Genomic DNA, 18,061 nt, shown 5'->3' on the forward strand with positions numbered 1-18,061 from the left:
GCCTTCCTGCGCCCACACCCTAAGACCAGAATCACTGTTGATGTTAGTGATAATGACTTCATCTCGGTTTCACCGTTCGGTGATGTTGCCCTGCCGTTCCCTCACCTCTGGGCTTCTCCCAACCTGCAGCTCAGTTCAGCTAGGGCAGTCCCCGCCAACAACCGAAGTTCATACCTCGAAGAACCTGATGGGAATCCGCTTGACTCAGTTTCCTAACAGTACCCATTTGTCAGCCAGGCTCTGGTGGCTCACAGGCTTGTAATCCTAGCTATTCAGGAGACTGATCTGAGAAGCACAGTTCAGAGCTGAAGGACTGACTCCCGAGTTATTCCCCCAGGTCAAGCAAAACACCAGGTACGTGCTCACTGCTTGTCAGTTGACGGGTCACTCAGACCTTAGATTATCTGAGAAACCCTCACCCCAGGCCAAGCATACCATTCTGAGTCTGGCCAAGGACACTGCCCTTAGCCCCCAAGAGACCATAGCCTATTTTTTTTTTTTAGTTTCTGCTTCCTTGTTAAGACCCATAGAAGCCTGACCCCAAATCCAGCCCCTCCGACAAACTCCATACCCTCAGGAAGGTCTGTGCCCCTGGCTGGCAATAAACAGTCCTAGCCTGTTGAAGATGGAATCCAGTCTGTTCCTTTTCCATTCTTCCCCATTTTCCTACGGTGGGAAAGCTGTAAGCATCTTCTCTCTAAATAACCACTATAAAGCAGGAAAGGGAAGTGTGGCTCTACTGGTAGAACCACAGCCTTGAGCAGGAAAAAGCTAAAGGAGCTGTACCCTGGCCCTGAGTTCAAGCCCCAGCATCAAGAGAGAAAGGTTTCCTTTTCTCACCAATTCAGCTATCTTTGACCCTTCTGTTAGGTTGAAGAGACATTTATGTTCCACAGCTTGGCTGGTATTGTAGATTGCATAGAGGTTCAGTGTGTGTACATTCTTCTTTGTTTTCTGGTCTTCAAGGAACTCAGTGGGAAAGAAACCCTTGTAAGGAGACAATACAATGCCTGAGTCCTGTGTTAGGGGTAGCTACAAGAACAATGCCCTAGCAGCTTGGAGAAAGTGTTCCTGAGGAAATCATGGCTAGAGTGTGCTGTAAGGTTAGGAACTGGGCAGAAGGATTGAAGAGGAATAATGCAGTATGGGAAACTGAAGAGGAGATACCAATGGTTAAAACATTGCTGCAGTGGGCTGGGAAGGTGGCTCAGTGGTAGAGCGCTTGCCTTGCATGCCTGAGGCCCTGGGTTTGATTCCTCAGCAACACATAAGCAAAAAGAAAAAAGCCAGAAGTGGCGCTGGGTGGTGGAGCGATGGCCTTGAGCTGAAGAGCTGAGGCACAGTGCCCAGGCCCAGAGTTCAGGCCCTACGACCGGACCAAAAAAAAAAAAAATTGATGCAGTTTAAAGCTTGAAAAAAAGTAGGTAGAGATAAGTTGGAACTAGAGCTACAGATGACTTCTTTACCTATACACTAGGAATTTTATCATTACAAGTACAAAATTTGAGAGCACAATCTCCTGGTGTCCTTTGTTTTTAGTTTAATCTATTAATAACACTAGTGAATCTCTGGACTATAAAATGGAAGTTTCCAGTTACTGCAGCTATGCAGTATTTGGCATTTGCCAAATATGTTGACTGTAAACTCTTTTTACTACAATTACCAACTCCCTACTATCACACAAAAGATCACCAGAATAACCTACTCAACTAAGTAAAGCTGTTTCTTACTGCAAAGAGACTGGTACAACTGTAACCCCTGTGAATAGTATCCTTACTATTAAAAAATATATTTTTTTGGGGGGGGGTCCAGTGGTGGGGCCTGAACTCTGGGCCTGGGCACTGTCCCTCAGCTCTTCAGCTCAAGGCTAGCGCTCTACCACTTGAGCCACAGCGCCACTTCTGGCTTTTTTTCTTTTTGCTTATGTGGTGCTGAGGAATCAAACCCAAGGCCTCATGCATGCAAGGCAAGCGCTCTACCACTGAGCCACATTCCCAGCCCCTACTATAAAAATATTTAAAAAAGAAAGTAGTACTTTGGTATAATCATATTACAATATCAGAGGAGGGTAAAGGGTTGTTTTTTATGTGGTTCTGTAGTCTAGGTTCAATTTTTTTAGGATGGTCTTTTCATTATGAGGATCTCATTGGTATTGGACATAGTTCATAGTATAATAGTTTGGAACCAGTGTCCCAATATGGTGAGTCTGATTTGCCTGTTCCCCACCCATTCTATGTAATGCTGGGGATTGAACCCAGGATTTGCAAATGCTAAACTTGTGTTCTATCACTGAATTATATCCCTAGCCCTGACTACTTTTCATAAAGAAGAGGATTTGCCCTCTTACCATCTGAAAAGGAAGCCCTGTAGCCAGCCAACTGAGCAAACTGTTAGTCAGAAGAATGGATGTTCAGGGTATTTGGAAGAATCACAATGAAGGTAGGCCCTAATTTACAACCTGTCTTAGAGGCAAAATATTTCCTGGAATCATCACTAAACTATGTTGATTGATGTAGGGTCTTCATTATTATTAATGGTGCTAATTAAGCTATAGGCTACAGATAGCTCACAATTATGTCATAAAAAAGTCACATGGGGATTTTTCTGCCCAGGCCAGCTTTTTTTTTTTTTGGTCGGTGATGGGGCCTGAACTCTGGACCTGCTGTCCCTCAGCTCTTCAGCTGTAGACTAGCGTACTACCGCTTGAGTCTCAGCCTCACTTCCAGCTTTTTCTGCTTTTGTGGTGCTGAGGAATCAAACCTAGGGCCTCATGTATGCAAGGCAAGCACTCTACCATTGAGCCACCTTCCCAGCCCCCCAGGCCAGCTTTGAACCACGATTGTCAGATCTCAGGCTCCTGAGTAGCTAGGATTACAGGCTATAGGCGCCTGGCTACTAACATTCTTTTCTTTTTTTTGTCAGTTGTGGGTCTGCACTCTGGGCCTGGGCACTGTCCCTCAGCTCTTCAGCTCAAGACTAGCACTCTACCACCTGAGCTACAGTGCCACTTTTTTTTCTGCTTATATGGTGCTGAGGAATCAAACCCAGGGCCTCATGCATGTGAGGCAAGCACTCTACCACTGAGCCACCTTCCCAGCCCTGGCTACTAACATTTTTAAAACACATTTTTCTAATTTAACATGTGCTACAAAAGAATGTAATGGGGGTTGAATATGATCAAAATATATACATGTATAAAAGTGTCCTAATGAAACCCATTAAAGTGTGCCAAAAGAACCACAGATTATTCAGTCTGATTTTTTTTATTTATTTTTATTTTTTTATTTATTTTTGTCAGTGATATGGCTGGAACTCAGTGCCTGGGCGCTATCCCTGAGCTCTTCCATTCAAGGCTAGCACTCTACCACTTTAGGGCACGATACTACTTCCAGTTTTCAAATGGTTGGAGATAAGAGTTTCATGGAGGCTGGGAATATGACTTAGTGGTACAGTGCTTGCCTAGCATGCATGAAGCCCTGGGTTTGATTCCTCAGTATCACATACATAGATAAGGTCAGAAGTGACTCAAGTGATAGAGCGCTAGCCTTGAGCAAAAAAGAAGCTCAGAAGCCGGGCGCTGGTGGCTCACGCCTGTAATCCTAGCTACTCAGGAGGCTGAGATCTGAGGATCATGGTTCAAAGCCAGCCCGGGCAGGAGAGACTGTGAGACTGTGAGACTACAAAAAAAAAAAAAAAGAAGAAGCTCAGGGACAGTGCCTAGGCCCTGAGTTCAAGCCCCAGGACTGGCCAAAAAAAAAAAAAAGTTTCACAGACTTTCCTGCCCCAACTGGCATCAAACCGTGACCCTCAGATCTCAGCCTCCTTATTAGCTAGGATTACAGCACCCAGCTCAGTCTATTTTTAATGTATAAAAAAAGGTAGATTGCTGGGCGTCAGTGGCTCATGCCAGTAATCCTAGCTACTCAGGAGACTGAGATCTGAGGATTGCAGTTCAAACCAGCCTGATCAGGAAAGTCTGTGAGACTCTTTTTTTTTTTTTTTTTGTCCGTCATGGGGCTTGAACTCTGGGCTTGGGCGCTGTCCTTGTGCTCTTCAGCTCAAGGTAAGTGCTCTATGGCTTGAGCCACAACGCCACTTCTGGTTTTCTAGTGCTTTATTGGAGATAAGAGTCTCACGGAGGGGCTGGGAAGGTGGCTTAGTGATAGAGTGCTTGCCTTGCATGCATGAGGCCCTGGGTTCGATTCCTCAGCACCACATAAGCAAAAAGAAAAAAAGCCGGAAGTGGAGCTGTGGCTCAAGTGGTACAGCGCTAGCCTTGAGCTGAAGAGCTGAGGGATAGCACCCAGGCCCAGAGTTCAGGCCCCATGACCGGACCCAAAAAAAAAAAAAAAAAAGAGTCTCACAGAGTTTCCTGCTAAGGCTGACTTTGAATGTGATCCTCAGATCTCAGCCTTCTGAGTAGCTAGGAATACAGGCATGAGCCACCAGCACCCGGCCTCTGTGAGACTCTTATTCCCCAATAAACCACCAGAAAACTGGAAATGTCACTGTGGCTCAAGTGATAGAGCGCTAGCCTTGAGCTGAAAAGCTGAGGGACAGCACACAGGCCCAGAGTTCAAGCCCTATGACTGACAACAAAAAAGATAGATTATTTGATTGGGAGCAGTTGGTCACACATGTAATTCCACATACTTAGTAGGCAGAGTTCTATGGAGGCAGAGATTGGAATATTTTTTTTTTTTTTTGTCAGTCGTGGGGCTTGAACTCTGGACCTGGGCGCTGTCCCTTAGATCTTCAGCTCAAGGCGAACACTCTACCACTTGAGCTACAGCCCCACTTCCGGTTTTCTGGTGGTTTATTGGAGATAGGCGTCTCACAGTCTCTCCTGCCCAGGCTGGCTTTGAACCTCGATCCTCAGATCTCAGCCTCCTGAGTAGCTAGGATTACAGGCGTGAGCCACCAGCGCCTGGCAGAGATTGGAAGATTTGAAGCTCAAGACCAACCTGTACAAAAAGCATGACCTCATCTCAGTGAATACCTAGGTGTAATGGTATATGTTTGTCATCGCACCTACACTGCAAATATAAATAGGGGAATCTCAATCCACACTGCCTAGCAAGTATGAGGCCCTAAATTAAATGACCTGTACTTCCACACATCCCTCACAAAAGTGAAACTTTGGAAACAAAGGCTATTCTGCCCCTATAAATGGTTTTGTTTGTTTTGTTAGTGGTGGGGCTTATACTCAGGGCCTGGACACCATCCCTGAGCTTCTTTTGCTCAAGGCTAGCATTCTACCACTTGAACCACATAGCTACTTCTTTTTTATTTTTTTTTGGTCCGGTCGTGGGGCCCAAACTCTGGGCCTGGGCGCTGTCCCTCAGCTCTTCAGCTCAAGGCTAGCTCTCTACCACTTGAGCCACAGGGCCACTTCTGGCTTTTTTCATTTTGCTTATGTGGTGCTGAGGAATTGAACCCAGGGCCTCAGGCAGGCAAGGCAAGCGCTCTACCACTAAGCCATCTTCCCAGCCCCCCACAGAGCTACTTCTGACTTTTTCTGTTTATGTGGTACTGAGGAATGGAACTCAGGGCTTCATGCATGCTAAGCAAGCCACTGAGCCACATTCCTAGCCCCAGCTTGGCTTTTCAAGAACTGTGATTCTCTAGTTCTTAGGCTCCCAAGTACATGGAATTACAGGTATGAGGCACTGGTACCCAGCTTTCACTTTTTAAGGAAAGATAACAAAAGTGATAGCCAGGTGCCTATGGCTCACATTTGCAGTTCTAGCTACCCAGGAGGTTGAAACCTGAAGATCTTGATTGAAAATCAGCCCTGCTAAGCAAGACAGTCTTATCTCCAATTAACCATTAAAAAAGCCAGAAGTGGAGCTGTGACTCAGTTAGTATATTACTAACCTTGAGGGAAAAAAGCAATAGAAAGTACTAGGTTGGTGTGGTGGCTCATACCATAATCAACAGGCGGACCCAGGTAAAAGTTGATGAAATCACATCTCCCCTAGTAAAAAGCTGAGTGCAGTGGTATGTACCTGTCATTCCAGATGTGTGGGAAGCATTAATGGAGATCCAGCATTGCCTAGACACAAAATGAGTACCTATTCACAAGATTAGTCCCTATTTTAAAAATACTGAAAGCAAAATGAGCTAGAAGTATGGCTTAGGTAATAAGATTATCTGCCTGGCAAGTATGAAGCCCTCAGTTTAAAAACAAGTCGAGCTGGGATGTAGCTCAGTGGCAAAGTGCTTGCCTAACTAGTGCAACATAATGGGTTTGATCCCCGGTACCAAAAAAGAAAAAAAAATTTTAAAAAGCCAAACAACAAATAAACAACCCTATTAGGGCATGGAATGTGGCTTAGTGGTAGAGTGCTTGCCTAGCATGCATGATGAAGTCCTGGGTTCGATTCCTTAGTACCACATAAACAAAAAGCCAGAAGTGGTGCTGTGGCTCAAGTGGTAGAGTGCTAGCCTTGAGCAAAAGAAAGTGCAAGGTCAGTGCCCAGCCCCTGAATTCAAGCCCCAGGACTGGTGGAAAAAAAAAAAGTCACTGGGTGCTGGTAACTCATGTATATAATCCTAACTAATCAGAAAGCTGAGATTTGAGGAGTGAAGTTTATAGCCAACCCCGGCAGGAACATCTCCAATTAACCACCAAAAAAGCTGGAAGTGGAGCTGTGGCTCAAGTGGTAGAGCTAGCCATGAGCACAAAAGCTCAGAGCCAATGCATAGGCCTGTAGTTCAAACCCCAGGACCAGCACCAAGACAAACAAAAACGTTCTAGAAATGAAACCAATGGAAGAAAGAGACATGACACATGCTAACAAGGAAAAATGATTATTTCAGCGTGGTGAAATCACGGCTGTTTTTTCCTCATTTTTCCAAATAATATGTAAGTAAAATTTTTACATATTAGAATGTTATGTACCTAAGTAATTAACTTTTTTATTTTTTGTCAGTCATGGGCCTTGAACTCTGGGCCTGGGCACTGTCCCTCAGCTCTTCAGCTCAAGGCGAGCACTCTACCACTTGAACCACAGAGCCACTTTTGGTTTTTCTGGTGGTTAATCGGAGTTAAAAGTCGTAGCCCAAACTGGTTTTCAACTGTGATCCCCAGATCTCAGCCTCCTGAGTAACTAGGATTATAGGTCTGAGCCACCGGTTCATGGCTTGGTTAACCATTTTAAAATGTCACGGCGGCGCCGGCAGTAATGGCTGCGGGACTGGGCGGCTGACCGCTGGGCGAGGCGTGGGCCCTGAGCCTGGCATCTCTGCAGCCGCTGCCCCAGCGCGCCCTGCACTATGGCCACGTCGGCGGCTTCCTCCGAGCAGAGCACTTTGAGAAGCTGCATGAGATCTTCCATGAAGACCTACGAGCTGTGCCCGAGCGGCTGCTGGGGACAGCCGGGACCGAAGAGAAGAAGAAGTTAATCAGAGATTTTGATGAAATGAAACGCTAGCAGAGATGGAGGAAGAACTACGATATGCAACCCTGTCTTTCCCTAACCCCATGATGTCTACGAAACTACCGGAAGGACCTTGCCAAACTCCATCGGGAGGTGAGGCCTACACCTTTGACAGCCACACCTGAGGGCCGAGGAGACATAAAGGATGGCACATATGCCATAGAAAATGAACGTATGAATCGGCTACACACTCAGAGGGCATTGCTTCTACAAGGCACTGAGAGCCTGAACAGGCCACCCAAAGTCTTGAGTGTTCTCATCGGATTGCCACAGAGACTGATCAGATTGGCTCAGAAATCATAGAAAGGGGAGCAACGAGAGCAGTTGGAAGGTACCAAGAACAGATTGGTAAACACAAATGAAAATTTGAGTAGGAGACGAAAGATTCTCCGTTTAATGTCCAGAAAAGTAACAACCAACAAGCTGCTGCTTTCCATGGCATCTTGTTGGAGAGAGCCATCCTGGGAGGCCTTTTGGCAAGCATTGAACTTCCTGTTGGACAGTGTCTGTGGGCAGAACTTTGACCCTGTGAATGAATGGTGTCAGGGATATGAAAATAAGTATGTTGCTGAGTTAGGCTAATCATTCAAGGATGTACTGTGTTGCCAGACTGGGAGGAGGGAGGGCGACAAAACCACCTAAATGTGAAGGAACAACAAGACCACTATGATATACCAAGGTAATAAATGCTGTTTATGTCTTCTTCAAAAAATAAAATAAAATGTCATAAAGGTCACGTAGCAGGACACTTGTGGCTCACACCTGTAATCCTAGCTACTCAAAAGGCTGAGAGGGGCTGGAAGTGTGGCTTACTGAGAGTGCTTGCCTAGTATGCATAAGGTCCTGGATTCAATTCCTCAGTTCCACGTAAATAACCTAAATTAAAAAAAAAAAAAAGGCTGAGATCTGAAGATGGAGGATCAAAGCCAGCCAGGGCAGAAAGTCCCTGAAATCCTTATCTCTAGCAGAACTGGTGGTCAAGACATGGTTCAAGTGGTAGAGTGCCAGCCTTGAGTGAAAAGCAGGACCCTAAGTTCAAGCCCCACTACCATCACAATAACAAAATGTCATATATTCTTTTATTATTTAACAATATATTAAATTGCTTTGCATAGCCTTCCTTCCTTGCTTTGCCAGTCCTAGGGATTTGAACTCAGAGCCTGGGTTGTCCCTGAGCTTTTATACTGAAGGCTGACGCTCCATCACTTGAGCCTACTACTCTACTTCCAGCTTTCTTAGATACGGACTTTCCTGCCTGGGCTAGTTTTGAACTGTGATCCTCAGATCTCAGCCTGCTGAACAGGTTTATAGATGTGAGCCTCTGGACCCGTCTCCACATTACTTTTAATAAGGGGTGAAAAGCTTTAAAAAAAAATAGCATTCCTTCTAATACAGTACAGCAGTTTCCATTGCCCTCAATGTGCTCAACTGGCCATGGCTGGTCTGGGGCCAACCTTCAGTTCTTGCCTGAAGGGAGCTCAACCTTGTGCTCCTGTGACTTGTGTACTGTCCTGTGATTTTGGTTTATCAGGACACAAGTTCAAAGCTGAGCATAGGTGGAAATTTCAAAGGCAGCCCTCATCTATTACTTCAGCCTGGGAAGATGCTTTTGTGTCCCCCAGTTTTATGTATAAATCACACCAAAAAAAAAATCACTATTTGGCTTTTTTCCCCCCTGTTTCTCAAACTAGAGGTATTAAGAATCATCTGAAGGCAGCAGAAAGTGTGTTAGAAATGCAAATTGCCATGCTGGGCGCCAGTAGCTCACTAGGCCCTACAGTGTCAGGAGGCTGAGATGGGATCGCAGTTCAAATCCTGCACGGGCAGGAGCGTCCGGGAGACCCCCAAAGACTAGCCACCTAAACGCTAGCCTTGAACAAAAAAGAAGCCCAGCCACCGAGCCCGGGCGCGCACCCAAGGCCGAACCCCAGTTGCCCAGGAGGTCGCGGCTCCGGGAGAGGGGTAGCTGCGGGCGGCGACTCGGGTGGACTGGGAAGAGGCCCGCACCTCCACAACTACCGAGGGCCAATTTCCCTTCCCCGAGAGGCCGCCGGCTCCGGTTCGGGAATGACTGGCCCCACGCGCCTCCCCGGGCCCCGCGGCCTCGCCTCGGCCCTGCCCGCGGGGCCCGGGGAGCCCAGTCACGGCCAGGATGGCGCGGCCGCCCGCGCCCCAAGGCTGGGCGAAAGCCGACTCGCCGTTCCGCTTCCCTGCCTCGCCCCACGCGCCTCCAAAGACGGCCACCCGCCCGCTCGGCCCCTCCTCCCCGGGAGCCCGCCGCCCCGCCCCGCCCCTGCCCGCGCGGGCCGGTGCTTAGTCACGGTGAGGCTGCGCCCGCGCGCCCCGCGCCCCCCTCCCGCTGCCCCCGGGCCCGCCCCGGCCGCGCCCCCTCGCCGCCGCGCACTTCCGCGCGCATGGCCCAGCTGCCTCGGGCGCTGAGCGCGAGCCTGCGGCGGGTGGCGCGCGCCTCCACCCGCTTCCCGCTGCTCGCGCCCGCGCCCACCGGCGCCCCGCACACCCGCGCCCGCGCCATGGAGTGCAAGCAGGAGCCGCAGCCGCAGTACCCGCCGCCGGCCCCCGGCGACGTGGCCTCCTTCGACTACCTGGTGATCGGGGGCGGCTCGGGAGGACTGGCCAGCGCGCGCCGGGCGGCGGAGCTGGGCGCCAGGGCCGCGATAGTGGAGAGCCACAAGCTGGGCGGCACTTGCGTGAGTACCGGGGGGTGGGAGGGGTCCCCCGCCGCGCCGCCTGCACAGCCCCGCTCTCCCCCTGCCCCCCCCGGCCCCGCCGCCACCCCCTCCCGCAGCGTGGTGGCTAGCCGCGTGCCCACGCCGCGTGGAAGGTTCTCGAGCCAGCGGGTGGAAGGTGCTTCTCGGGGCCTTCGGCTCGGAGCCCGTGGTCTCGGCGCAGGTGCATTAGTCACGGAAGCCCAGCTTGTTAAACCGCAGGCAGCGCTTGCACCGGCCTCTCCTCCAGGTGGGACACTCAGTCCTCGCTGCATCTGGGGGGACGCAGATCCACAGAGCTGCGTCTGGGAAAACTGCCAGAGGCAGTGCACAAGGGGCGGCGGGAGCTGGGAAGAAGGGGGGCCTGGTCCTCTCGCGTCCATTTCAAGGGTAGAGGGACTGAGAGCCGTCGTCCTCAGCTTGGCTGCACATTCTCAGTCGCCACAAGAGTTGAGGGGCAGCGCCTCGGTTCTCCTCCAGGTTTTCCGACTTCATTGGTCGGCGGTGCAGCCCGGGTTTTGGGAAGCCCAGCAGGTGATCTTGAATTGCAGCCAGTGATGGGAACTGAAGGTTGATCTTGATAGGTTTACCAAAGTTCTGACTTCTCAAGAGCTTTTTTGCTTTGCTTGTTCTAATACTGAAAAGAAAAGGTGGTAAATCCCGAGATTGGAAAACTAGGCATTTTTAAACAGGTTTTGTGTCCATGTTAATATTGTGGCCTTTTTCTATCACATGATTTGGGTGAAGTACTGAATGCTGACTATGAAGATACTGAATCCAAGACTAACCTGGGATTGGTTGGGGATAGGTTCTGTAAATTCCTTTGAAGACTGGTGTTTAAATTACTAAATGGGTCAGGCACAGGTGGCTCACACCTGTAATCCTAGGTATTGTGGAGGCTGAGAGATCCGAGGATCGAAGTTGGAAGCCAGCACGTGAAGGAAAGTCTGAGACTCTCATCTCCAATTAACCACCAGAAAAATGGAAGTCGCACTGTGGCACAAAGTGGTAGAGTGCTAGCCTTAAGCAGAAAAAGCTCGGACAGTGCCCAGGCCCGGAGTTCAAGCCCCACGACTGATAAAGTACAATGGAAGATATACTAAATTGGGAACTCAGGGGCAAGGATAGGTTCCAATGTTTGTGTACCTTGCTCAGTAGCCATTTATGACATGAACTAGAGATGTCTGCTCACTCCATTGTTAAGGGTTCTTTTTTATTTCCTTGAGTTCAAAATGAACATGGGGATGAGGAAAAAGGAAAAATCTATTACTTATTGACTTGTACTTTGACACTTGATTCCAGAAAGACTGGAAGTCTGCCTGAAGAAGGTGGACTGAAAGTGCCACTCGGCACACCCTCCCCTCAACGTGACAACACTGATCACTTTTCTCCTTTGGCCTCTTTAGTTTTCTGTCTTCCTCCTTCCTTTTAATAAAGAAGCAGCAGTCTGTTTCTAGTTCCTAGTGAGCGCAGGAATACTGCTTTTGAGAGCAGGCAAAGGCAGCTCAGAGCTGTTCTGCAGCAGCTGCTTTTTCTTTCTTTCTTTCTTTCTTTCTTTTTTCTTTCCATCTTCAGGATCAAACTCAAGGCCTTGAACATGCTACCTAGGCAAGCACTCTGCCTCTAAGCTACTATCCCCAACATTCCAGCATCAGCTTTAATTTCCAGCTAAACATTTGAGGAATCCCTAATGACATTACATTAGGGCTTTTGCTTGTGAATTACAAGGAAGAGTATAGATTTGCATCAAATTTTAGAGAAGCTATAATCAATGGGTAGATGTGTGTTTAGCTTTTGGATTGCAGTTACCTCCTAGCTACTGAGGAGGCAGTTAGGAGGATCAAAGTACAAAGCCAGCCTGGGCAAAATGAGCTTACAGTCCTATCTGAAAAACAAACCAGTAAGTAAAACGGCTGTGGCTCAAATGGTAAAGCACTTCCTTTAGAGTGCAGCCCCCACTTATGTTGTTCCCATTCTGTAGTTACAATAATGAACTTTGTGTGTGCATGAGTGTGTGTGCACCCTCACCAGATACGGGGCTTGAATTCAGGGCGTGGGTGCTGTCCATTAGCTATTTCATTCAAGGCTGACATTGTAACACTTGAACCACAGCTCTACTTCCTGCTTTTTGCTGATTAATTAGAGATGATAGTCTCACAGACTTTCCTCCTCCATCTGACTTCAAACCTTGATCCTCAGATCTAAGTTTCCTGAGTATCTAGAATTACAGATGTGAGCCACTGGTGCTTAGTCTGAAATAATGAACTTCTTGTTCAGTTATTTCCAAGTATGTATGTAAAATTGAGGCCTTTTGAGCTCCATCACTTTATTCGTTCATATATTCAGGTCTAGTATTGCATCAGTGACAAAGTAATACAAATAATGTAAAACAGAAGTCTCTTCCTTCAGTGAATTTACAATGTCTTGGACCAAACATAGACCATGAATCCCAAAGTGAGATACTTAAGCTTAATCTTTGAAGATAATAACTAATTAAAATAGTTCAGAGAAGAGATGGAATTCTCCCTTCCACCTGGGTATCAGGGAAGAGTTCTGGAATGAGAATATCTTTTTGAACTATCTTTTAGAAGATGAATTCTTTTGGATGTATATATATATATATATTATATATATATATGTATATATATATTTTTTTTTTTTTTAAATTAGAGCAGAGTGTTCCTTACTCTATAGAGATAGGAAACAGATGGGTAGGTTGTGGTTTAAAAATGGATTTCCTGGGCTGGGAATGTGGCTCTGTGATAGAGTGCCTAGCATGCATGAAACCCCAGGTTCGATTCCTCAGACCACATATACAGAAAAAAGCCAAAAGTGGCACTATGTCTCAAGTGGTAGACCACTAGCTATAAGCCCATAGAGGCTCAGGGACAGAGCCCAGGCCCTGAGTTCATGATACAACAAAAGTGAGCTTATAGCCAGGCTCCAGTGGCCCACAAGTATGTAATCCTAACTACTCAGGGAGCTGAGATCTGAGGACTGCAGTTGGAAGCCAGCCCAGACAAGAAAGTCCATAAAACTCTCATCTTTAACCACCAAAAAGCCAGAAGTAGAGCTATGGATCAGGCGATAGAATGCCAGTCTTGAGTGAAGCTCAGGGACAGGACAGTGCGCGGGCCCCGAGTTCAAGCCCAGTTACTCGTACCCCTGTCTCCCCCCCAAAAATGCTATCTTACAAATGATACTATTGAGAGATATCCCCTGGGAAGGCCAGATAGAAGTCAGAGTAGCTCTCACTGGACAGGGTGATGTCCAGCCTGTAATCTCAGCACTCTAATCCCAAACCAAAGCAGAATTTCTAGTTCAAAGCCACTCTGAGGTACATAAATAGTTTGTCTCAAAAACAGAGAGAGAGAATCTCAAACTAGTTCTTTCCTAAGTAAAATGTATTACCATATCTTGTTTATTGCAGTGCGGGGGGCAGGGGCGGAATCCAGCGCTTTGCACATGTGAGGCAAGAGCTTTACCACTGAGCTCCACCTTCAGCCCGAAAACATCTTGCCAGTTGCTATGAACTCTCATAAGAAGTTCAAATGAGGCTTCCCTTCACAGTGGCCATTTTCAGGTAGTGCGTGCGTGCGTGCGTGCGTGCGTGCGTGCGTGCGTGCGTGTGTGTGTGTGTGTGTGTGTGTGTGTGTGTGTGTGTGGTTTTTCTTCATTCATGTTACTAAACATTTTCTGTGTGCCAGCTGAGTTTTTTAGATGCTAAAATTGTAGCGACAAGTAGAGCAGATATTTCTATCCTCAGAATAGTGCATTTCAATGTCCCAGGGCTGAAAAAAGCAAAAATAACAACAGAAAGAATGATTAGACTTTGCTGGACACTGGTAGCTCATGCCTGTAATCCTAGCTACTCAGGAGGATGAGACCTAGAGGATCTCAATTTAAAGTCAGCCCAGGCAGAGAAGTTTATAAGATTTCATCTCCATTAGCTAGCAGACTGGAAGTGTGACCCCCAAAAAGTGAGAGTAATAACATAAGCTTGGCCACTTTAAGCCCCAGGACTGGCACTAAAAAAGTAAAAAGGCATTGAGGCCCAGCACCAGTAAGCTCACACCTGTAATCCTAGCTACTAACGAGCTCTCAGGATTGAGGTTCAAAGCTAGCCCAGGCAGAAAAGTTTCTGGGACTATCTCCAATTAATCACCAGAGAGCCGGAAGTGAAGTTGTGGCTCAAGTGCCAGCTTTGAACACAAAAGCTTAGGGACAACACCCAAGCCCTGAGATCAAGTCCCAGTACTGTAACATACACACATACACCTCTTTTCCCTTAGAATTCCATTAAAAGGCTGGGAAGATGGCTCAGTGGTAGAGTGCTTGCCTTGCATGCATGAGGCCCTGGGTTCGATTCCTCAGCACCACATAAGAAGAAAAAGCCGGAAATGGGGCTGAGGCTCGAGTGGTAGAGTGTTAGCCTTCAGCTGAAGAGCTAGGGACAGTGCCCAGTCCCAGAGTTCAGGCCCCATGACTGACAATAACAACAAAAAAAAGAATTTCATTAAAAATAATCCCTTGTCTTCTGAAACTAATCTTTTGTGAGTGGGGGAGGTCAGTTGTGGGTCAGTCTGTGTGAGGTCAGTCTGTGTGCTGTCCCTGAGCTCTTTTGCTCAAGGCTAGCTCTGTGCCACTATAAACCACAGCTTCACTTCTAGTTTTTGAGTGGTTATTTGGAGATGAGTCTCACTGGGACTGTTCTGCTTTGGCTGGCTTTGAACTACCAGCCTCAGATCTCAGCCTCCGGAGTAGCTAGGATTACAGGCGTGAGCTACTGGTGCCCAGCTGAAACTAAATTATTTTTGAGGCTGGAAAAATATATAAAATGTTCCAGTTTAGTCATAGAAATCTTCCCCAATGCAAAAATCCAGTGTTTTCCTCATTATCATATGTAGGCTAAAGAACAATGCAAAGCTTGCTCAAAGCCAAAGTGAATTAGAGCCTATGGGAGCTTCTTGTATGTTGCTCATTTTTCTGCCCATGCAGACCTTGGAAAAAATCAGCTTGTGGAAAAGTTAGCTTTGAGTTGCTGCTCCTTTGCCTCAGGGCCTGCAGCAGCACTTGCTTCCCTGTTCTTGCTGACCATGGGCAGGAGGGATGGTTCCCAAAGTGTTCAGTAGTCCTTGCCAATGAGTTGGGGGAATGCTCAATTGAGTGGCACAGACTTGATCACGAAGTCAGTATGACTTGTGTTGCACAATTCTAGCTGGAGGAACCTACAGGATGGGCTTGAGAAATGAGCTACTCTGTGGATTATGCTTCATAGAATTTGCAAATAATTAGCAACATGCAAATCATAGCCCAACTTGGCAGTGATAGTGTATACTTTGATATTGTGACATCTGTATCCTGATAACACTTGAATGTGCATTTATTTCTAAATGCAGCTTACTAAAAGGAACTTAATTTAGAGAGCCCTGTCATTAGTTCCTTCAGTAATGGTAGATGTCCCTTAAGAAAAAACCAACTCTGATTTCTTTCTGAGGATTTGGAATTTCATAAAATAGGGCCAGCTATATTCATATGTGCCAAATAAAGGAGTGATTGTAAAGGGCAGGGCTTGTTGGTAGTAGGCAACTTCTGTTATTGAACTTTGGCTCATTGACTTTGTTTAGGATCTTAGTACAATATTGCTTTGCAGTCTGCCTCAGAAACTACTATGAATCTTCAGGGCCAGGAAAAGAACTGAAACCCTTAGAGTTTCTTTTTGTTGGAAGAAATTGTAATGGTCTAGGGATGTGGCTCAAGTGGTGGAGGACTCACCTAGAAGAATTTGCAAAAGCAGTAGCAAACTGCTTTGTTACAGAAATTGAAGAACTGATATGGAAATACTTACAGGGGAATACTAATAAACATTGGCATTTGGATGTTGATTTCCAATCACAATTACAGGCCTTTTTGGCCAATGGCCATTGGCCACTGGATATTACAACCTTAAACATTAAATGGAATGTGAAATCCCACATCCTTCAGTTTCTGTAGGAGAGGAGTAGGGACAGGAGATAGCAGGCCAGATATCACTGCAGTAGGCATCAGACATTCTCAGAGAATTTGGGCTCACAGAGCTCTTTTTTGGATCTCCCTGGATATCCCAAAGTAATAATTCTGGTTTTTTTTGTTTTTTGTTTTGGGTCCAGTTGTGGGGCCTGAACTCTGGGCCTGGGCGCTGTCCCTCAGCTCTTCAGCTCAAGGCTAGCGCTCTACCACTTGAGCCACAGTGCCACTTTGGCTTTTTTTTTTTTTTTTTTGCTTATGTGGTGCTGAGGAATCGAACCCAGGGCCTCATTCATGCAAGGCAAGTGCTCTACCACTGAGCCACCTTCCCAGCCCCCAGAGTAATAATTATTTAAGTCTGAATGATTGCTGGGACTGAAAAGTTGAAATTAATCTGATGTTTTGTTTAGCTAAATATTGAGCAAAAACCAATTTCGTTAGAATCTGTCTGCAATGGTTCGGGTTTATTTCTTGTTTTAGTTTCTGCTTTGCACAGAATACTTCCTTTCATTGTTCTTCTTTTCCTTCCTTCTTCCTTCTGGAGCTTGATACCTTCTGGACTAACCTTTACCTGAGATGAAAAGAGTTTGTAGATGAAGTCTTGGATATTGAATGTTTAATATGGACTACTTGATGCCCAAACAACATCTAATATTAATTACTCTTGGCATAAAGCAGATGACATGCTACAAAGACCCAGGATCTTTATCTGTTCTGGTCACCAGTATTTTCCAAGCCCTTAGAACAATTTCTTGCACAAAGTATGGAACCAGTATGAATGCATACATATATACATACATACATAAACACATGTATGCATATTTATATACATATACTAAAAGAACGAGTTGATTAATTCATAGATATACATATATATGTAAATGCATATATATATCTGAATACACGGATATATGTGTTTACCTACATTTGAGTTGATGAATTCATAATGCCTTGTTCTTTCTCTCTCTCTCTTTTTTTTTTTTTTTTTTTTTTTGCCAGTCCTGGGCTTGAACTTAGAGCCTGGGCACTGACCTGAGCATTTTTCTGCTCTATACTTGAGCCACAGTGCCACTTCTGGCTTTTTCTTTGTATGTGGTACTGAGGAATCAAACCCAGGGCTTCATGCATGCTAGGCAAGCACTCTACCACTAAACCACATTCCTAGCCCCAATACTTTGTTCTCTAAGAGATAGCTCTGTGTGTGTGTGTGTGTGTGTGTGTGTGTGTGTGTGTGTGTGTGTGTGTGTGTGTGTGTGTGTGTGTGTGTGTCTGTGTCTGTGTCTGTGTCTGTGTCTGTGTGTCTGTGTGTCTGTGTGTGTATGTGTGTCTGAACTCTAGGCCTGGGCGCTGTCCCTGAGCTCTTCAGCTCAAGGCTAGTGCTCTACCACTTGATTGCTGATATTCCTGCCTGGGCTGGCTTTGAACTGCGATCCTCCTGAGATCTCAGCCTCCTGAGTAGCTAGATTTACAGGTGTGAACCATTGGCTGACTAGCATATTTTTAAAGTGTTCCTTCTTCATATGGCCTGGCACTCATTTTTAGGGTATAAAAAGGAAGTCAGTGAGAGGAAACTATAGGCAACTCTAGTAGGAGGATGGACTGGAGAAAACAGGAAGGAAATTCTGTTACTAAAGCACGGGTTACATGATCAGCAGGTACAGTTGCAAATGAATAAAGTTGTTTTTTTTCCCCCAGTACTATCTATGCAAAATGATTCCCTTAGAATTGAAAGGTAAAGGGCCAGCCTCGGAAAAATTGTGAAGACCCCAGTTTCACCCACTTCACATGTTCTGCCTTTGCTTCAGGAGTTCTCTGCCTTTACTGTGAGCCAGTGCTGGCAGGACCGCTAAGTAGAAGCATTTACAACACCAATGCCCTCAGACAGGG

At 46.5% G+C, this 18,061-nt stretch overlaps 1 protein-coding gene and 1 pseudogene across 1 annotated transcript in view; both read left to right on the forward strand.

Annotated features, from left to right (window-relative positions):
• The first annotated feature begins 7,278 nt into the window (after positions 1-7,278).
• LOC138823112 (vesicle transport through interaction with t-SNAREs homolog 1B pseudogene) lies at positions 7,279-7,966 on the forward strand (annotated as a pseudogene).
• Positions 7,967-9,856: 1,890 nt separating this feature from the next.
• Gsr (glutathione-disulfide reductase) overlaps positions 9,857-18,061 on the forward strand; it is a 46,793-nt gene continuing 38,588 nt past the window's right edge. The window contains exon 1 of the mRNA XM_070016243.1: positions 9,857-10,150. Coding sequence (XP_069872344.1) covers positions 9,857-10,150 — 294 coding nt within the window. The remainder of the gene's footprint in view (positions 10,151-18,061) is intronic.

This window comes from Dipodomys merriami, unplaced genomic scaffold (assembly GCF_024711535.1).
Source record: "Dipodomys merriami isolate MVZ:Mamm:240054 unplaced genomic scaffold, mDipMer1.0.p SCAF_12, whole genome shotgun sequence".
In the NCBI taxonomy this organism is placed as follows: domain Eukaryota; kingdom Metazoa; phylum Chordata; class Mammalia; order Rodentia; family Heteromyidae; genus Dipodomys; species Dipodomys merriami.